The sequence below is a fragment of the Podarcis gaigeae genome (assembly GCF_964106915.1).
Source record: "Podarcis gaigeae genome assembly, chromosome: 13".
NCBI lineage: Eukaryota > Metazoa > Chordata > Lepidosauria > Squamata > Lacertidae > Podarcis > Podarcis gaigeae.
In genome coordinates this window covers 20,121,912-20,143,353 of record NC_139689.1, presented here as the reverse complement: position 1 = coordinate 20,143,353, position 21,442 = coordinate 20,121,912, and the positions used below count along the sequence as shown (strand labels likewise).

At 47.0% G+C, this 21,442-nt stretch overlaps 2 protein-coding genes across 3 annotated transcripts in view; one reads left to right on the top strand and one right to left on the bottom strand.

Moving 5' to 3' along the window:
* The window catches only part of LENG8 (leukocyte receptor cluster member 8), a 20,142-nt gene extending 12,032 nt beyond the window's left edge, over positions 1 to 8,110 (top strand). Inside the window, exons 9-13 of the mRNA XM_083710232.1 lie at positions 203 to 326; positions 1,842 to 1,910; positions 3,036 to 3,165; positions 3,807 to 4,014; positions 6,340 to 8,110. Of these exons, the coding sequence (XP_083566358.1) occupies positions 203 to 326; positions 1,842 to 1,910; positions 3,036 to 3,165; positions 3,807 to 4,014; positions 6,340 to 6,502 (694 nt within the window). The 3' untranslated portion in view covers positions 6,503 to 8,110. The remainder of the gene's footprint in view (positions 1 to 202; positions 327 to 1,841; positions 1,911 to 3,035; positions 3,166 to 3,806; positions 4,015 to 6,339) is intronic.
* Positions 7,969 to 15,849, bottom strand: LENG9 (leukocyte receptor cluster member 9). 2 transcript variants are annotated; one of them, XM_083707937.1, is made up of 3 exons: positions 15,494 to 15,849; positions 13,252 to 15,255; positions 7,969 to 10,656 (listed from the first exon to the last, which is right to left on the bottom strand). In XM_083707937.1, exon 3 carries the CDS (start codon positions 10,634 to 10,636, stop codon positions 9,209 to 9,211), a length of 1,428 nt encoding a protein of 475 aa, XP_083564063.1. In that variant the 5' UTR covers positions 10,637 to 10,656; positions 13,252 to 15,255; positions 15,494 to 15,849; the 3' UTR covers positions 7,969 to 9,208. The 2 variants fall into 2 exon arrangements, with proteins under 2 accessions (XP_083564063.1, XP_083564064.1); XM_083707938.1 differs by lacking the exons at positions 13,252 to 15,255; positions 15,494 to 15,849 and adding an exon at positions 12,016 to 12,178 and having other exon boundaries at positions 7,969 to 11,791.
* Positions 15,850 to 21,442: the final 5,593 nt, after the last annotated feature.

The window sequence follows — 21,442 nt, the reverse complement described above, 5'->3', positions numbered from 1 at the left end:
AAACAAGCATGCTGGCCTGGGAAGGGGGGAAACCCTTTATTAAAACTCAGTGATGCCAGGTGCTGCAGCCTTGGTAGCAATTGCCATAGCTTTCTCACCCAGCCACCACTTAGCATCCTACGCGCTCCTATTCCAAAGGTGTTTCTCCAAGGCTGAGCAGCTTTGTCAGCTAATGCTTGGCAGAAGTATCTTTAACTTAACCTTTTATTTTATTTTTCTCCCAGGTGCTTAAAAAATCATTGACCATGGTGAAATCTCACTGGAAAGAGAAACAAGATTATGCCTATGCTTGTGAACAGATGAAATCCATACGGCAAGATCTCACTGTAAGCTTTCTTGAGGCACTGAATGGCAGGAGGTGGTGAGGGTGGAGGGCTTTGCCGTGACTGTAATAGACTTGACAGGCAAGAGATCTTCATCTGTTGACTTGCTTCTTGCCAACAGAACTTGTAATTACCAGTTATTTTGGCAAGGGAATTGGTGCGTTTGAATTCTCCATAATGGGTGCCATGTCTCCTGATTAGTACATGCGTATTTGTAGGTTTTTGTGGGGTGGTGTTTGGGTTTTTTTTGGTTTTTTTTTTTGGTGCAAGCATAAAACCTGGTACCAAATACAGTTTGGTGTCCTGAGATTCTACTCTTTTTTTATAAAACTAGATCTGGAAGTGCTGGCAATGAGATTTTTAGTGAAATTATCTGAAACCAGAGGTGAAAAGAGCAGCTTTCTGCAAATAGCTGGACTGTTGCTTCAGGGCCTTGGAAGTGTGCAAATTATGCAAGTCACAGAGGTCAACCCAATTCTGTGCAAGACAAGCTGTATTTCTGCAGTTCAATGTTTATGAGTGTTTTCCCTGGTTCCGTACTTGGCCATACCTTTACTTGTGTAAGGAACACTTAAATTAGGCAACTTTTTGTGTTCCTGTGGCTTTTAAGCCATGTGCCCTTTGTGAACTGCTGTGTTACTTTATGGGTTGAGCAGCTCTGACATAATACAGGTGGAGCAACAGCTAATAGCAATTTATTCATGTTAGCCTTCTGCCATAGGCTGTTTTCTCGTTATTAAGTACTAAGAAAGGAAACAGCTGTTGGAAGCTATGTGAACAGCCAAGGTGAACTCCAAATGCCACTCTGGAAGCCCCCCAAGGTGACACAGGCCTGCCGCTTTCTATAATCATGTGGGAGCTGCTTTCACCAAAGGGCCTTGCATCCACAGTAGCAGGTGGCATCAACAGTAGGGTAAAGCTAGTCCAAAAAGCTCCAACTTTTTTGTTTAATGTAGCTTTTATAGCTTTCCAAGTTCTAACATGGGTTGCTGGTTACTTTTGGGGGTGGGGAGCGAAGGAGATAAATTTGGGGGAGCCGTATTAGAGTTGTTAGCAGGAGGTAACAGATTACCTATATTATCTTTTGTGTTGGCTTAAAATACCTGGGCTTTCGAGCCGCCTCCTTGGCTTGCTGGCTTGCTTCATTTGAGTTATCGGAACACTTTCATGCTCTTACTTTGTAATTTCTGCTTCTGGTTTGGTTACTGCCTGTATCCGAGAACAAGGAAGGGAAAATCAGGTTGGCATCAATGCCTTGTAGAAACTTCTATTTGCCAAGGGGCAGTGTTACGAGAGCATTTTATGCATGGCCAACAAAGTATCTCCACCCATTGCAGGAGGCTGAGACATGTCTCCTAAACCTGATAGCTTCAGAAGCAGCCTGCACTTCATTTATCCATGTATATTCCAATCTTTCCTTTCACTGTGGGAAAACAGAAAGGAATTCAGCCATTGATGAATATGTAAATACTTACTGACCTATAACTGCTTGCTAACCCTCTCTCTTGCCCTGCTCAGGTTCAGGGAATTCGTACAGAATTCACTGTGGAGGTCTATGAAACCCATGCCAGGATAGCACTGGAGAAGGTAAGAGCCAATGGGATGTCACAGCTAGAAAAGGGGAGATCCAGGTTCAGATCCTTCCTCAGTCATGAAGCTCACTGGGTCTTCTTGGGCCAACCACCGTCTTGTAGCTTAGCCTACCTCACAGGGTTGCTATGAGGAGAAAAGGTGGGAGAACCATGTACATAACCTTTAGGTTGAAGCTTCAACAATATTGCTTCATGGCATTTCTTCAGACCATGTCCCAGGAAATGTGTTGCTTGCCCTTTTCAGTAGAGAAGAGCTATAGTGGCTACCACTCTGTCAGATGCGCCAAGGTATTCTCAAACTGGAGAATCCCAGCTTTTTCTTTTGCAGCTTAGTAAGGGGGGGGGGGGAAGTGTACGTCACTTTGTAACCTTGGAGAATTTCTTGCACCTATTTAAAAACAAGAAGATGCCTTGGGGAAGGACATAGGTGCCTTGTTCTCCTAGTTAATGTGTTGCCAGCTTAGTGCTCATGATTACACATGTAGCCTCAGAGACCTTCTCTGGCACCCACAGGGTCCTGTCCTCTGCTCCCTCACCCCAAAATCAGGTTTGAAAGAAGCCTTAGTGAGCCAATGGAAGCCCTTTTCACATAGAATTGTGGGGCAGGGGGCAGTTGGGGGCTTACAGCTGGGGAAAGGAGAAATGTTGTGCAGGTGGGGTGCCCATGGCAGTCTCCAGTTTGCAGATGTGCCCAAGAGCCCAAAAACATTATAACTCCTGGCCAATTCTCTGCCTTTTTCCTATCTATCTCCTTCACCTGTCACATACTGATTGTTTCCCAGTTTGTTTCATAAAATATTTGTAAACTGAATTATATCTAGAACTTGCTGCACGCAGAACTTGAGGGAGGTGCAGGTGTGTGAGAGTTCCCAACGCAGGTAGCCCTTGTGGCACAAAGAGTTTCTCTCTCTTACACTAGCCAGATGAGAGCCTGTGAGGATTAAGGGCCCATTCACACATTACACTGGAGGAGGACAGTGCTAATTCAGGGAAGGCACAGAGTCTTTCTGGCTTGGTGAGGTTGGAGTACACAACTGCTAAGTTTGTATCTGGCTCTAGGAGCGGGAGGGGTGTGTGGCAACTTGAAACAGTTCCATAATAATGGGAGTATCTTCTCTAGGGTGACCATGAGGAGTTCAACCAGTGCCAGACACAGCTGAAGTCACTCTATGCAGAGAACCTCCCTGGGAATGTTGGAGAATTCACTGCTTACCGCATCCTCTATTACATTTTCACAAAAAACTCGGGGGGTGAGTGCTGGGCCTGGGGAAGGGAGGGGTGCATGGGTGGAGAGGAAGACCTGTATGGTCATAGCTTAATCTGAATTGACCCTGCAGCAGTTTTGTGGTGAGGCTGCCCATATTACTTGTAAATTGCAATTAGAAAACCAATTCCTGCGCATTTCTGTTTAGCACATTTTTCTTGAAGGGGGGAAGTGGATGCAGGAGTCTCTGGTAGTTCAAGGCTAGTCTGCTGAGTTCCTCTGGCACTCGGGGATCCCTTTTTTGTGGCATTTTGCCCGTGAATGTGTCCTTGTAGCCACTGTGCCTGTAGGCGGAAGATGCAGTCACTACACATTGGACTGTAGTCTGAGACCCATAAAGAATTCCCAGCCCCTGTGCCTCTCTTTTCCACAGCCTGCCCCTGCAAAGGCTAGTGTTCTTTCAATCAATGCCAGTCCTAGAAATATGTCAAGCATATTGCTAAACCTGCTTTCAAAAGACTGAAAAGCAAATAAAGGCTCCATACTATTGGGAAAGAAGAGCTTAAATTCTTGACCAACTGTGTTAATAGACTGTGCCAAACCAAGCAAGCTTAAATGTAGGCATAAAGAATAGGGAAGGTTATAGCATGAGAATGAGTCTTGATGACTCTGTTTTCTCCCCTCCAGACATCACTACAGAGCTGGCGTATTTGACGAAAGAGATGAAAGCGGACCCCTGTGTGGCACATGCGCTCGCCTTGCGGGCTGCCTGGGCCCTGTCCAATTACCACCGCTTCTTCTGCCTGTACCGCCAGGCACCCTGCATGTCCGGCTACCTCATTGACAAGTTTGCTGAGCGAGAGAGGAAAACAGCCCTCAAAGCCATGATCAAAACGTATGTGAAGTCAAACCAGACACTCCTGGGGACAGGGCTGGGGAGGTGACTCACACTTGCACCCTTCTCCTGCCTCTCCCCTCTGCCCCAACTCCCTTGTGGAGCAAAGAGGGAGACTTAAGTCCCCTGTAGCTAGAGGCGGGTAAAAGGGGGTTGTGTTTCTGCAACTGTAGCTTAGAGGGCCATGTCCTTCACAGGTAAGTAGGAAGATGGCTTAAGCCACCATTGATCCCTTGGGTTTTAAATACCAGTTTGGCTGTGAAACACGGACCAGGTTGAGGACCCACTAGGGCTGTTTGGATTCACTTAAGAAATCTAAGTAAATTTAACAGCTGAAGTGGTCATCTTATTTTTACTTGATTCCGGAAATACAGCATTGAGATTTTATTTGGGCGCAAGAAGCAATAAAGAGCCATTGCCCCAGACAAAAAACAAAATTGGTGTATGGGAAAGAAATAATAATTACAGGAGCAAACCTGTGAGATTTTATTTTTGTTGCTGCTGCTGCATCCCATACCTGAAGAGGGATGGAGGCAGGGTAAGGAATAGGACTGTCCCATGGCACAGTGCCTGCCCTGGTTCAGATAAAGAGAGCTGCACAAGAAGGCAGCCGCTTGCATAGCTATCATTTGTTGGAACTGGAAGCTCTGGGCCTCCCTTGGATGTGCATCTGAGCATGGATGCTATCTATCTACACTGTTGCTTTGAGTGGGATGCAGCCTTGTTGCATCCTGATAGGAAAGGAAATCTGAGTGTGCATTGCACTGAAAAAAGGGCTTGCATAGATGGGTGGTATCTGCTCACATACGCTTTGCATGCTCCTTCAGCTTACGCCACAAGCCTTTAAAGTGCCAGGGGGGTCTCTGTCTACAGGGATTTAATAAAATGGTTGTCAGGTCCAAAAGCTTACAAAGCACTGTGGTAATTAGTGGTAGTGGTAACTGCCCATTAGTCCAGAAGTGGCGCTGTGGTCTAAATCACTGAGCATAGAGCTTGCCAATCAGAAGGTCGGTTTGAATCCCCATGACGGGGTGAGCTCCCGTTGTTAAGTCTCTGCTCCTGCCAACCTAGCAGTTCAAAAGCACGTCAAAGGGCAAGTAGATAAATGGGTACCGCTGTAGCAGGAAAGTAAACAGCATTTCCGTGCGCTGCTCTGGTTTGCCAGAAGCGGCTTAGTCATGCTGGCCACATGACCCGGAAGCTGTCTGCAGACAAACGCCCGCTCCCTCGGCCTATAGAGTGAGATGAGTGCCGCAACTCCAGAATCGTCCACGACTGGACCTAACAGTCAGGGGTACCTTTACGTTTACCCAAAAGATAGGAAGCAAAAATAGATAAGGACTTACAAGGTGGCCGTGCCTAGTAAAAGATGCTAAGAGGGCAAAAATGCAGTGCAGCACTTGAGGGTAGAGCAGTTGCTTTGTCCATATATATATATATATATATATATTTATTTTTAGGGAGTTGAAGGAGTAAATTTTAATTATGTGCAAGGTTGTGAACGACTAGGATTCCTTAGAACAGCAAGTTGGTATGTTTTGTCATAGCATACTCTTTCCTGCCCCGTTTCCCAAGATCTCTTTCTGCGGTGTCACCCTTTTGACAATTGGTACAATGTAAAGTCAATTCTACTTTGACATAGGAGAGTTCCCTGAAGTGGGTTTCTTCTCCCACTTGGCTCCACAGGCACAGCTGTGTACATTTTTCTAAGCTTTTCCTTCCACTTGGAGGGGAGCCGGTACCTGCTCAATGCCAGTCCTGACTATTCTGCCTTTTCAGGATGTGTGGGCGCTTCATCACTAACTTGCTATTTATTTACCAGTACAGTCTGGATGACTCTTTCCTCCCTGCCTTGTGTGTAGCTAGTTGTCTCTCTGTATGTTTATTACCATTGCATTGGGATGTAAGGGTAGGTTTAGTTTTTGTTTGTCGTTCATAGCTTAGGACTTAGTATAACCTGCAGGCCTCCTGAATGTGCTTCTGAGCAAGGATGGAATGCCTCAGTTATTGCAACCAGCCCCATATCTTCATAATTCTGCACACACACTCAGCTTCATGCCAGCTGAACTTTGGATCCTCTTCACAAATTAAGCAGCACTTTGAAAGCCCATCCCACAGGAACCCCTTTTCAAACTCTCCTTAAAAACAACCACGAGGGCTAGGAGCTTAAATACGAAACGCTCTCAAGTGCAGTTTCTTCACGTTGCCAGGGTAGCTAACGGTAACTAATTGCATACTTAGGGGCAGGATTCTGCTTGTCGTCTTAGCCTGGATTTCATCTGCTGCCTTTTCCCATTCACCAGTGTCTCTTTTTATCTCCCTCAGTTTCCGCCCGGTGCTTCCAGTCTCCTACGTTGTGTCAGAGCTGGCCTTCGAGAGCGAGGAGGAGTGCCAAGCCTTCCTCGCAGCTCTGTCCCTTGTGTATACTAGTCCCGACGCCACCAAGATTGACTGCAAGCAGAGCTTGGCGGTCCTGGCCAATTTCTGAAAGTATAAGGCCCACTTCCCCGCCCTGCCCCGTTTTTAACCTATGTACATATGTATATATATTTATACATATATAAAACCAGATTCAGTTGGCTGCTGTGGGCATGCCGGAACCTAGCTGTGCTGCGCCTCTCCCGCTGTCCACGCCGCACACGGAGAGAAGAGGGGTAAGATCCAAGGACATCGGATGGCGTCTGAGACCACCAGGAACGGAGAAGAGCAGAGAGTTCAGTCTAACAATTGTGTTTTTTGCCAGCAGTGGGGTAGGGAGGTGCCGGGGAATACGTGAGCATCAGTTTATGATCATCTGTTTTTTTCTTCCCCTCGTGTCAAGATGCATGAGAGACCATAGCTGCAAGACCCCACCCATCACTCATTGGTCAGAAATGGCTGAGATAAAAGGGTTGGGGAAAGAAACAGGGATCTCTAAGTGAATCACTGGGAGATGCGGAATTAACTGCTGTCTCCCTGTGTTGCCGTCCCTTCACCCTCACAAGAGTGTTCAGGAAGCTAGAATGATTTCTCCCTAAGCTACAGGGGATCCCTTTGTCCAGATTTTTCTAAAACCACACGAGTATCTTTACAGAGGCGTAATTTCATCTAGATTCCACCTGGGAAAACACTTGAGAAGTCAGCGGTACATGAGAACTAACGGTTCCCTTGTGTAAATATGTGGAATGATGATTTTGTACAGAAGCTACAAGTTGTAAATAATGCTAGGAAAACTCTTTGTTTTCTAAGAGGAAAAAAAATATCTGTGCTTTTCTACTTTTATAATGATGAGTTTAACAGATGGTTTTCTCTGAAGATGAAAAATCCAGGTTGTTTTGTGTGCGCATTTTGTGTTCTCCATTGTGCTCCTCAAAAACTAACGCTGTCTCAGTTTTTTCCTCTTCCGAGCTACGGCCTGGCTCCAAAAGAGCATGAGAGGGAGAAAGAGAGATGCCACCTCTCCAGCCGATCAAAAAACCAGCCTGAGGGGGAAGAGCAAAGCAAAGCCTGCCTTGGCGTGTTTCCTACCAGTTTCAGTGACTTTTTCCTGTGCAGAGAATGCAAAAGACTTCTTTGTAAATTGCACCTCATTGTGGATGTGGCGACGTAAAGAGAATCAAATCAAGGCAGTAAGAAGGAACCACAGAGGAATTGAATCAACACCAAGATGATCCTTGCAATCTCTTCCTTTTCTATTGTGTTCTGGAGTTGTCATGCTCAGTTTTTTTTTAAATTGATTTATTTATTTTTCTCCCTCTGTCCTCAGTTCTTTACAGGTAAACTCAGAAAATGCACCACCCCATTTCCACTTTTCTTCCTTCACATTGTTTCAATTTTGTTTAAAGTTTTGAAAGATTGTCCAATTGTCTTTCTCCCTTCCCCATTTTTCTCTCTCTCGCCCCCTTCTTTCCCACCCTTAGTCTCTAGCCTTCTCATAATCCCTTCCCCACCCTTTCTCCTTTGCTCTAATTCCTCTTTTCTTTCTCTTTTTATTTTTGAACATGTGTAATTTTGGGATGTTTTGGCTTGGGCTGGATTTTTCAAAGATTCCTTTTTCCTTTACAGAAACCTCTGAATCTTTTTCCAACTGATTAAAGCAAATTTTTGAAAACAAAAATCTGTGTTGGTGTCTAAAATTGAACAGGGGGGCAATCTCTAGGAACAAAACACAGGAACAGAACACATGCAAAGGGAGATTAATCTCTAGCTTGTTTTCATCTGACCCCCAGAAAGTAACAGGCAAGGGGTGTGTGATTTGTTTAGTTTTGCTGACTTGCAAAAGCTACCATACAAAGTGTTGGGACAGGGGAGAGAGGAGGTTGTTAGAGGAACATAGGAGCCTACAGCCTTTATGAGCTTAGTCAGCTGCAATATTTGCAGATTTCCTCCTTACATGGTACAGTAGAGGGTCAGTGGCCTGCAGTCCTTGCCATTTAGTCATGACATCCATTGAAATCAGTACAACTAAAAGTGCACAGTTGAGTGACTTTCTTCTCAAAAGGTCTTGGTCATGACTAATGGTCAGAACACGTTTATCTGCATTCAAAAGTCTTGCTTCATTTTGTTACCTAAGGGAGGAAAAACGCCATGTCATCCAAGCCACTTCCCTATTGTGTGTCCCTGTTGTTGTCCAAGTTTGGTGTTCTCATTCACATGGATGTTGTAGCTCCCAGTACCCCAGTGTATTTATGCTCTAGTCTATCAGATGTACCTTGCCTGAATAAATAGGGAAAGGACACCATAGTTCCTACTGTTGCCTCAAAATAGCTTAATGCAGTATGAGTATAGTATCCTTCCTCTTAAATCCCTTCTGTAGGTAGCCAGCCCAGGTTATTCAAGGCTAGTTCACCATCTTAGCTGTGTTCCTGCTGTTCACAATAATACAATTTACAGGGTTATACCCCCTTCTGTAGAGTGGATCTTGACCGCAAAGATGCTTACCTGCTGCTTGATAACAATTGCCTCAGCAGAGGCAGCTCAGCCATAAGACAGGGTGGTGCTGCTACCTCAGATGCATGTCCCATCTGGCCCTCTGCCAGCAGCAGAGAAGTGTCATTGCCATTGGCACAGATTTTGAACAAAACCTGTCCATTTGAGGTAAGATCTCACCTGAAATCAACACAATCTTGCCCAAAATCAAGGGTGCATGGTAGCAGTAGCAGCAGCATGGCAAAACCTACTGTTTCACCTCGAGCAGCAGAACAAGAGACGCCTCTCAGTATAGATCTATTTTCAGAACCGTGGTGTAAAACCCGTCAGTCCTCCTACCTTTTCCAACCTCACACAAACATAATGCCTCTACAGCCTGTGTTCCTAAATCATTAACAGTTGGGATCCATGAGGAATCTGCTGGCAACCGTAGATCTGCCTTTGCCCGTGGGATCTTCACCATGGTCAAGTGGAACTTGTCTTTGTCCGGAGGAGGAATCACTGCCAAGCCCTTCTTGTTAAAGGCATCCTCCAAAGTGCGGGCCAGTGATCCCAGCCCAGGCGTAGGTCCTGGTGACAAGTAAAGCACACGGCAATGGAAAGCCTCAACCTTGTGGAAGGAGAGAAGCAAGGCAGGGGGCAGCAGGCGCTGGCTGTTGGCTTGCAGTTCCTGGAGTGCCATAACAGCTTTGCAAATGTGTTCCGAGGTATCTAAGTGCAGCAGACACAGTGTGATGTGCAGAGTAGGCAAAGGGGTATAGAACTCTTCTAGGTCTGGCTGAACCTCGGAGAGGGCGCCTTGGAAGAGTTTCACAGCTTCCCAGGTCTCTCGACTGGTGACTTGGATAGCTATGAAATGAGTGGGACGTTGTTTGCGATGCGGAAGGTGTCCCACCTTCCTGCTCTGCAAAGCCGTGTTTTCCTCATCTTCCACTGTTGGATCATTTTCCTTTGTGATGCTGAAGGCATCCAAATTATCCAGCTCATCCTGTCCGTCAGCTGTCTCGGCCACCTGTTTTTCTCTGGCAGAACCACTGACTGCCTCTTCTCCGCTGCCTCTAGCTGCCCCTGGTCCAACACCTCCCATCTCCCTTTCTCTGTCTCCATTTGAAGGATGGTCCTGAGCCTTTTCCTCAATGGTTCTGGCTGCCTCGTCGACTTCCTTCATCACCTCCAAGATGGTTCTCCCACTTCCTGTGGACCCAAAGACGTCGTCTGTGCGGCTCACCTTGTCCCACACCATGCGAGTCTTGTATTTGAAATAGTGGATCCTATGTTTGGGGATAGCCAGCACACCAGGCCCGGCTGAAGCCAGGTCCTCCCAGGAGAAAGCTGCAAAAGGCTCTTCCAATACCCCCAGGAACCGATCGAGGTAACCGATAGAAAAATGTTCAGCAGGCAGCTGGGGGTCCCAGAGGAGACGAGAGATAACATCCTCCGCAGTCTTCATGGGGGGCTTCTTGCCTTGTGGAGAACGACTGCGGTTGGATCCACCGTCTTCTGAACGAGGAGCAGCTCCCATGTCACCAGGGTGACTGTTCCGGCAGCGGGAACCAAAGCGGCAACGACCTTCCAGGAAAAAGCGGCAAGGGAGGTCGATCTCAGCAAGGGATTGCTCAGCTGGAAGAGAATCGGGGGCTGCCAGTGGTTCCACAGGGGTATCAGAACACAGGTCAGTGGGAGAGTCCTCAGGGGAGGGAACCAGTTCAGCCATAGCTAAAAATGGGAATCACTCTATGGAAGAAAGAAAATTATTTAGAAGACGGAATTTTACCGTAACCAGTTCTCATATGCTGTTCCTGGGACAATATCAATAATGGCTCGTAAGGAAAGTAGCTGTAAGGAATAATCAGAGCCTGGGAAGTGATATGCTGTCCCTGAAAAACGGGAGTGAGATGAGGGACCAAGTTTGCACAGGGTGCTGCTGAAGAGTTGGAATTACGAACCAGGAAGTGTCTGGTTTAAATCCACCCTCACCTGTGAGCACAACAGAGGCAATATTGACATGCATTTACAGGCATGTTAGGTGGATGGCTGAGCAAATACATCTGAACTTTGAACACTAGGTGGGAAAGGAATGTGGTCAAACACATCAACTAAGATGATGACAATTGGTTCTGTAGGTGTAGCAACCGGACAGCAATCTCTCTCCCTTAGGTGTGTCTTATGAAATGTAGGGGCTTGAACTAGGAAGGGATTCTCTGCCTCAAAGTCACCACAACCACCTTAAAACAACAACACCTGGGGAGGGGCCTGTAAGGCTTCAAAAACAAGAGGAGGTGCGACACTGCTCACCCACAAAACCTTGCATTCAGTGGTCTCTGTAGATCAGATTTAAATTTTATTGTGTGTGTGTGTGTGTGTGTGTGTGTGTGTGTGTGTATTAATGATCACATCTATACCCTGACATTCAACCAAGAGTGATTTCCCCTCCAAAGCTGCTTACTTACAATTAGTATCAAAATAAAAGAGCAATATAATATGAGAGATGCTGCTGGTGGAGGTGATCTTGTCCATTGTGAAACAAGATAACAACTCCATGCGGTTGGGTAATGTTTGCTCTTGTGCCCTTCCTGGAAAATACTGGTGGTGGTGGTTGTTTAAAAGAAAAGAAAAGATGTGATGTGATGCACAGGGACAGAAGCACTTGTGCGCATGCTCAGAACGGTAACAGTAGAGGGAAGGGCAAAATAACAGCCCTGAGACATATCGGCAAGGTGTGTTCATTGGTGTGCCTGGCAAGAGGCAGAATTGAAAAGAGAAACCGGGAAAGTGTGAGATCACGGGTGAATAGCAGGGTCCATTTAGGCTAGTAGGGTGGAAAGCAAGGAAAGCAGCTGTAAATCAAGACAATGACAGGTGGAGCCAACTACAGTGGTACCTCAGGTTAAGTACTTAATTCGTTCCGGAGGTCCGTTCTTAACCTGAAACTGTTCTTAACCTGAAGCACCACTTTAGCTAATGGGGCCTCCTGCTGCTGCCGCGCCGCCGGAGCACAATTTCTGTTCTCATCCTGAAGCAAAGTTCTTAACCTGAAGTACTATTTCTGGGTTAGCAGAGTCTGTAACCTGAAGCGTATGTAACCCAAAGTACCACTGTAATTCAAGTCCCCCGCACTCCTGCTTCTGTTCTACAAAAGGCAATACTGAAAGGGCAGGAGGAACAAACTTAAAGCCAGGGCCATGCCCTGGACTGTTTTTAAGGAAGAAAGAAGGCACGTGGAGGCTGGCTGAGGGCAGACTGAGATTGGTGGTGGGTATAATAATAATAATAAAGGTTGTAGCTCAGCAGGAGAGCATATGCTTGGCATGCAGAAGGTCACAGGTTCAATCCCCAGGGAAGTTTATTTTTGGTGACGCGGGTGGCGCTGTGGGTAAAACCTCAGTGCCTAGGACTTGCCGATTGAAAGGTCAGCGGTTCAAATCCCCGCGGCGGGGTGCGCTCCCGTTGTTCGTTCCCAGGGCCTGCCAACCTAGCAGTTCGAAAGCACCCTCGGGTGCAAGTAGATAAATAGGGACCGCTTACTAGCGGGAAGGTAAATGGCGTTCCGTGTGCTGCGCTGGCTCGCCAGATGCAGCTTGTCACGCTGGCCATGTGACCCGGAAGTGTCTCCGGACAGCGCTGGCTCCCGGCCTCTAGAGTGAGATGGGCGCACAACCCTAGAGTCTGTCAAGACTGGCCCATACGGGCAGGGGTACCTTTACCTTTACCTTTAATAATAATAATAATAATAATAATAATAATAATAATAATAATAATTTATTATTTATACCCCGCACATCTGGCTGGCTTTCCCCAACCACTCTGGGCAGCTCCCAACAGAATATTAAAAACAGGATAAAACATCAAACATTAAAAACTTCCCTAAACAGGGCTGCTTTCATATGTCTTCTAAAAGTCAGATTGTTGTTTATTTCCTTGACATCTGGTGGGAGGGCATTTGCACTAAAAAAACCCCGCACGACCTTAATGCCCCGTTCGTCTGGAAGGCCTCTTAATGGAAGGAAGCGAAGCATTTATGGGAAGCTCCTCCTGCATCGACTCAGCATGCGGCTCGCTGTTGTTGTTTATTTACTACCTGCGCATCCCTCCCACGCGCTCAAGGTGGTCAGACTAAGCCCCCCCCCCCCGCTTAATTATTCTGCGAGGTAGGTTAGGCGGAAAGGCACTGCCTGGCCCAGCGTCAACCGGTGAGTTTCATGGCCCAGTGGGAGGATCAGAACCCAGGTCTCGCAGCTCCTAAATCGACCCTCTTCTGAGCCTTAAGTAAAAAAAGAAAGAAAGAAAGAAACGGCAGGCGAGTTAAGGACGGGGCGAGACATCACTTACCGTGGCCCGACAGACTTCCAGGGACTTCGTGGGCTGGGTGTGCCACTCCCCGACTCTGCTTCCAGGAACGACAGCTCAACGCCGCCGCCTCCTCGCGTGCAACGACAGAAGAGGGAAGCTCGCGATCCCACAATCCTCTGTTGTTATTATTTTTTTGCAAAGTGCTGCAACCATTTGCACCCACAGCCAGCAGAGGGCGAAGGCCCCACGCTATCCTCCCTTAGCTTTATATTTTTAAGACGCGCCGCGCAGGCTCGAGTCCTTCCACCGGGGTTTAATTTGCGCTGGGACTCGAGCTTGGCGCGCAGAGGGGGGAAAAAAGTAAACAAGGAAGGAAGGAAGGTGCCCCGAGCATGGGCAGAGTGCCATTTCTTCTCCCCTGAGTAATTACACCCAATTCCCACACTCAGGATAAAAAGGTTTCACAAAGGCGGCAAGTGGTGTTCCCAGACGGGTTTGAGCCCTGGTTTGCTTTTAAAGAAAACAGCACCGCCTTGAACCAAGCTGGTACAAGGAGTGGCAACGCACAAGGTGATAAAAGAGGGGCCATATGTCACGCCTACTGAGGAGAGCCCCCTGGACCCTGCCGCCATGGAGGGTGAGCGCCCTGAATGTGCCCCCCCATCCCATGGAGCATTTCTTAACCAAAGGATCCTCCAACGTGGACCAACTAGGCCAGAGGTAACCAAGTGATGCTCTCCAGATGTTGTTGAACTACACATCCCATCAACCCCTGAGCCAGCAGGGCCAGCAAACATAGGAGGAATTATGGGAGTTGTAGTCCTGTCACATTGTGGGGTGAGGGACGACCACGTTGGTTACCCCTGCTTTAGGCCCTGGCTGAAAATTAACGTCGATACCCAGGCCCAAAACAACTGCACCCATTTTGCTGTAATTAGCTGCATTTCCTTTTCAGGGATTTTCCCAGCTGCCACTCCTCCTTTCCTCAGGAATCCTTTTATGAGGTTACGTGAGGGGAAAGGAGAAGCGACTGAGGGAAACTAGGGGCAAAGGGAGTCCCATCTGTACTCAGAACCTGCACTACCAAGGCCAGGAGGGGACCTCTGTTCCATCTTGAAAGATTTCCCCACTAGCCAGGAGTATTTTTGAGCCTGGGCTGCCAGGGGGAGATGGCCTCATTGGTTTGCTGCCCCATTGTAGCCTTATGAGCCTTCACCATAGGCCCTTTGGCCACTTCTGCTGCCTGTTGGACAGAGCCAGTCCTTCCTCCCTCAACACGCAGGTGCAGTTGATTGGAGCAACCGCCATCTTAAGACAAGATGGCGCACCCTAGAGCAGTTGTAAGATGCCGCTGACGCTTCCAATGCATATGCTGCGCACTACTGGCTGAGTTGGGGGGCCTGTCGCAGAGGATGTGGGGCAAGAATAACCCGCTTCTACATTGTACACCTGATTTGTCACCTGGTCGCCTTATGCCAGTCTTGAACCGTGCCAATCTCTGTGCCCACTTTTGTCTGGTGAAGAGCAGAGGCTAAAAGCTGCATTAGTGCTTTCTAGCCCCAGAGCTGGAATTGGCACGTGTTCCGGATTAATTAAAATGAATTAACGTGACTCACAAGGATGTGAAGCACCCTGGGTCCCACCTGCTCCTGCTGTGCCCTGTCCTAGAGAACTGAACCCATTCAGTATTTGGGCCGTGTGAGTTTTGTATGCAAGTGCAGGACATTAACTGAACGCTCCCCCCCCCCACTTCTCTGTCAAGAGCCACACTCACTTGGGGTAATCTGCCATGGCTGCATGCTGGCAGCATCCAGGATCCAAGCCAAGTGGGGGAAGAATGCACCCTTTCCCCTTCTTTCTCCACCCATTTTTTCTCTGCCACCCTCCCCTTGCCACGTGCATGAAATCAGGGCAAGGACTGCAGGTTCCCATCCCTGCCTTCCCACCCCTTACTTACAGACTAGGAGAAGCCCTGTTGCAGGCCTGTGTTCAGCAGCCTGCCAGACAGCTGTATTTAACCTTGTTTAAACCAGTTTAAGTTACCTGTTATGTACTGAAGTTCTCACCCTGGGCCTGCAGATAGTTATGCAAATAAGGGATCGAAAGTGACCTTCAGTGATTGGATAGTTTTAGAAAGTTGTTACAATTATGTGTACTGGAGCTCTATATAAGCAGGCTGACTGAATCCTTCAGTTCAGTTCTGTCCTGGCCTCTGAATAAACAAGAGCTGTTTGAAGAATCGCTGTGTCGTCTGATATGTTCACCCACAACTTAACATTACCAATACCTGAATGGCAGCTGGATGCAATAACCAAAGTGCAATAGATAATGCAATGGGCTACATGAGTAGAATTAGTGTGCAGTGTGGCGTGTGTGTATGCTACTGCTTCATTTACCCAGGCAGTGGAGGCTGCTTCCCTAGCCCCTAGCCTCTGCCCCACCCTAGACCCTGCCCCACCCATCTCAACCAGTCTAAGGGGTGGCACTGCCTACCAACTTCCTCCTTGGTCTTAGGGTTGCCATTGTAGAACTCATACAGAGGCGGCTCTGTATGTACCATCCATCAAAGGACATCCTCCCTAAAGAACCTTGGGGACTGTAGTCTACCCACCACAGAGCAGACAACTCCCAATCATTTTGCTGCCAATGCAGCTACAGTTCCTTCCCAGCACTTTTAGCAAACTAGAGCCCTGCCCCTCCATATCCCTTATGACGTTTAAAATGGCACTATAGTGTTTTTTTAAATATATGGTGTGGATTCTGCATCAGGGGCTGCATCTGTACCCTCTAGAGGAAAATGCAAATACATTTTCTGTAAGGCATTTTTGAGCCCAGGATCAGAGACTTCCACCAACTGGAGAAGGGCTGTGTGAAGAGGGAATTTGACGGCTGGACTCCCATCCATGTATCTCCCAGCTGGTGTGTTTCACAAGTTGCCTTTGCAATGGTTTCCTTTATCCTGTCAGGCCTGGATTGTGTCAGTGAGGGCCCCTGATCTGTTTATCCCCTGGCAGGAAATTCACAGCTGGGATCGTCCAGCAAACAGAGGCACCAGAGTCCTAGATAAGGCCCCAGAGATGTGTTACAGCTGGAGTCTACTGGCGGGCAAGGAGGAAGGGAGTGGGGGTAGGGAGCATGATCCGCAAACGCTTTCACTTTGATCCGGTCCCCATTGCTGGAAAATAAGAGCCTCTGACTTTCCTTGGTCTGTGGCGAAAGCTAAATTGCAGCGTCAGCAAGCTGGAGAAGGTGCCCCGTTTTGCTGGGCTCAATGCAAAACGTGGCCCCTCGCAAAACTTGCAGTTAGCGTTCTAGACGACTTCGTCTTCTTATTTCAAAGTATTCTGGCAGCCGTCTCAGGCAGCAATGACAGGGCAGCAAATTGTTTTCTAAATAATAAATAAATGTGGATTGTTACTGCTGGGGGGGGGGGGAGAAACGCTTGTGGGGGTTTTCTGCCCCAGATGATAACTCGATATGCCCAGATTCCAGAAACATTAAGATGAAGATATAAATATCTGTGTGGTGAACATGTAAATATTTCTGTTAGGCCAGCAAAGTGGAATGAGAAACAGACAGGAGTTAAGTGGCCACTCACACATGGCCTCCCCCTGACAAAAAGAGGGAAAAGTTGGCATATTAGCATTTAAAAAAAAAAAAAAAAGTGTATGCTGATTTATATGTACACAGATGAAAGACTAGAAACGACTGTTAAGTTAAATAGAAATACAATAGTGGGGAAGACTGTGGCACCCTGACCCTGTGTGTTTGGGAACTGCAAGATCCCTGCTCTGCCTTCTTCAGAGTATTTATCTTTAAACTGTGCTTATTTGGGAGGGGGGATGTAGTTCTGCAGTATACCATACGCTTTGCATGAGGACTATGCCCCAATGCCCCCCAGTGCAGCACATCCTCTCCTATGGGAGAGAAAAGTAAAAAGGTATCCCTGGCAGAGGGAAGAGGGGGTTAAACATGCCTCTGGTGATCTGGTTCAGTGCTGAGAAAACAGGTTTTATTTATCTTCATATGCGCATATCCTGCCTTTCTTCTGTCATGAAACCCAAGGAGGTGTTTGTGTGGTTACTGGCTGGCCACCCATCCAGGCACTTAAGAGTCCCAAATCTGCTGTAGCTTCCACCAGTTGGTGGCCTCAACTGCCTTCAGCCCCATAGTTTTGTGCCATGTGCACTCTCTCTCTCTCTGTTTCAGCACTTCTACTTCCTACAATAGAACTGAAACAAACACTGTTGAGAGCTGTCTTTCCCTATATGCCTAGCCCTACATTGTGTTTGCTTCCTTGGTCACACCAACATTTGGCCAAGAGATAGAACTGAAGAACTGGCTTTTTTTGCTATATTTTTCTGAATAAGTTTCTTTTTTTTTTTTTACAGCTCTCTCTCTCTCTCTCTCTCTCTCTCTTTGCCAAGGGATGCGGGTGGCGCTGTGGGTTAAACCACAGAGCCTAGGAGTTGCTGATCAGAAGGTCGGCGGTTTGAATCCCCGCGGCGGGGTGAGCTCCCGTTGCTCGGTCCCTGCTCCTGCCAACCTAGCAGTTCGAAAGCACGTCAAACCATGGCGGGAAGGTAAACGGTGTTTCCGTGTGCTGCTCTGGTTCGCCAGAAGCAGCTTAGTCATGCTGGCCACATGACCAAGAAGCTGTACGCCGGCTCCCTTGGCCAATAAAGCGAGATGAGCGCCACAACCCCAGAGTCGGCCACGACTGGATCTAATGGTCAGGTGTCCCTTTATCTTTTACTCTCTTTGCCAAGATGAAACAGGAGGAAATGTTAATTAAGAGGCATGTTGCCCCTGAGTGCAATGTAATAAAACAAAACAAACCAAGCCATGCATGTTCAGATAGCACTCTGATTTAGATAAGGTTGCACAACTGAAGATCACAGTAGAAGCATTCGAGGACTCCAAAGTCTTCTCACTTCCCAATCCTCACCACATCACCTTGCCTTGCAAATGCAGGCAAGACAAGAGGCAAAGTGGGGAAAATACCCTGTGTGCCATGCTAGACCTAAGGAAGAAGATGGCTGGCAAAGATGGGAGCAATAACATTAACTCACTGCCAGAGCTCAAGCTCTACATCCCCATAGGGTTCCAGGTTCACTCCTTGATGTCACCAGTTTAAAAGGTTTTTTGGGGGGTGGGTAATAACAGGCTAGAGAAAGACTCCTCTCCTCCTGAGGCCTTGGAGCACAGATGCCACTCAGGGTAGAGAGATTTGGACTAGACGGGCCACCAATCTGGGTCAGCATAAGGCAGAGCCATATATTCTTTCAGTGAAAGGGTTAGATCTCATTTGAACAATGAGATCTAATCAATTTTTGCAATGGCTAAATGCTGCAGCTAAGGGCGTATATGCATAGATAACTAAAATGGAAGCACAGTAATTAACTGGATCAGATGTAATTGTCTGGATACGCCCATTGGTAGGCAACCCACATTGGATTGCGCCGGCAAACAGCAGTTGGTGCATTCCCCATGGAAATGCTATTTATTTGTTTAACAAAATTTATATATCGCTTGGTTGTAAGAAAATCTCGAAGGAGTTTAAAAATATATATATAATAAGGTATTAAAATTTAGTGAATCAACTTGTTGTGCTGGACTCAGCCCACATTGATCAACCAACAATCAGTGCTGTAGGGAATTGAGATCGTGAAGAGAGATTGAGGGAAGGACTGAGAAAAATATCCGAAACTAGTTTGCTTTTAATTACAAGAGATATCAAACACTTTGGTCGCTGTACAAATATTCTGCTACGTAGGATCAAAATTAACATGATTTCGAGAAGGGAGAGATGCTACATAGACATTTTCTTACACAGGAATCCATAAAATGAGCTATTATAAAATAATAAATGTACATATAGAACCCTCTTGCTGCCTTGATCAAAGGGATTGCGAAAAGGCAGCGACATCTATGACCTAGGGTTCAGACTTAGATCTGGGGGGTGAATAAATGAGGATAACAACGAAAGCTTTTGCCCTCCCAAAGGGAACAGAGATCAGAGTCCAGCCCTCATCTCTCTTGCAGTCTGTGGCTGGACCTTGTTCATGCATGCTTGGAATGACTTTAAAATATATATATATCAGAGACACACGGTCACTGCAGGAAATCATTTTTCACATTTCCCTTTTTTTAAAAAAAGAGGGAGAGTCCACAGTGAGAGAGGACAACAACTTGAGGTTACGCAATAAGTTAAGGCATAAAACAGGAAATATATTTTAAAACCAATGAACTGCCCACTCCCTTCAGAGAAGGAATCCACAGGAATTCCAGCTCTCCAATTAAAAGGCTCCTCAGTCTCCTACAACCACAACCTACTCCAACTCTGGTACCAGCTTTCGCTTTGTCCTGCGCAGTTTTCAAGATGTGCACAACCCCCAACCTCTCTCTGGAGCAAATCCACATTGCAGATAGGGTGGTTTAACAGTAATTCCTTTTCCCCAGGGAGCCCCTGGGAGTTGTAGTGTACATGGTGTTGGGTAGAGAAGTCCTACAGAGGTTATTCCCCCCCCCACACAAAGCAACAATCAATCAACACTTTATTACAGTTGCCAGGATTGGGGAGTGGGGAAGCTATTAAAGTGAAACAAGCTTTGGAATAAATTTACTAGATGGTAGCGTAGATATACTTTCCGCCTCTCCCCCCCCCCTTCTTTTCCACCCCAACTATCTTTCTACTTGCCTCCTCCTCCAGCAACCCACTGCTCTTTTGGGTCCCAGTGCATATTCACTGAAGACCAATGTGTTTGAGTAATCCCCATAAATGGCGGCTGAGGACCACACCCAGCAGGCCCAAGCAGTCAGAGCTCATTGTAGAGGGTCGTGGGGATTCTACCCTCTGCTTTCTGTGACAGACCTCATAGATTCTGGTTTTAGGCAGCTATTGTGGGACATTATATGGCTAAGATTTTCGAGAGAAGCAGGAGGTGGGGCTTGATTGTGGGTCCTCTACCTCCTCAGCCCAAAACAACTCCAGCAAAGACTGAGCGTTTTAGACTGAGTGGGAACTGGCAGCCCTCCAAGTGTTACTGAACTACAACTCCCATTTTCTCTGGCCATTGGCCATGATGCCAGACTCCAAACATGGGGAGGGCCAGAAATTGCACTTCTCTGTCTAGACATTCTATGGGATCGGAGCTTCCCTCACGACTGACTGACTCGACTCTACTCAGTTTCTGGGAAACTCAACTGAATTCCTTTGAGCTCCTTAACATATTAAAATGTCCCCTCCTTTCCCAGATGAAGAGACTTGGATAGCTCTAGGTTCCCCCTCACCATCCACCAAAAGTCCACGTTACACACCAATTATCTGGCAAAGAGCCCCAGCCTCACAATCCTCCCTTCCCCTTTTAAAGTAGCTCCTTGCTGGGAGATGCAGTACACTAGACCTGCAACCTATGCACATTTAACTTGCTCCCCCCTCCCACGCACTTGGTGGGGAAAGATGTTAAAAGGGGGGGGCATTGGCGGGGGGAACTTGGGCAATTCCACCTGCTATTGCACCCAATGCGTTTTGACTATATGTGATTTTGGGTTTATGCACTATCCCCGGAATAAGTTGTAGGTCTACTGTACACATTAAAAAGCAAATCTTATCACCGCGCATGGCAAGAAAAGGCCGTAACAAGTGCAGTTTGTGGTGGTGATATTAAATCTATTTTAATATCTATTAATAGATATTTTAATATCTATTAGCCCATCTATTCCTACTTCTTTCAAAATCACCGTTTCACTAACAAGAGCACGGAGATCTGTGTAGGAAAAAATGCCACCCAAAGAGGGGGCCACCCAGAGATACGAGCTATTAGCCCCAGAGTTGACAGTGAGAACGTACAAGCCACCACCACCCAGTTTTCTTACTGACACAGTGGAGCCTTGTCCCCATTATGTGGGAAGATTAAGAAGCGGCAAAATCCCATTGGGGCAATGCAAACTACCAATTTTGTCCCAGCAGGTTAAGAACTCTGCATAGAAGGGCACCGTACAATCCAGTTACACCTTTTCAACTGTGATTAACGAATCTGGCACAAGTTACACAGAGCGTAAGTAAGAAACAAACACCCGCAAGCACCTAGGGAAATAAAAAAGCAATCGTTTCCCAGCTCTTAAAGCTGTCTTGCTGCGTTATTTATCTCACTGTAACAGGAGTTTGGTGATGGATTAGCAAGCTTACGAAGAAAAGGCACCAGAGATAGACGTGGGAAAGATAGAA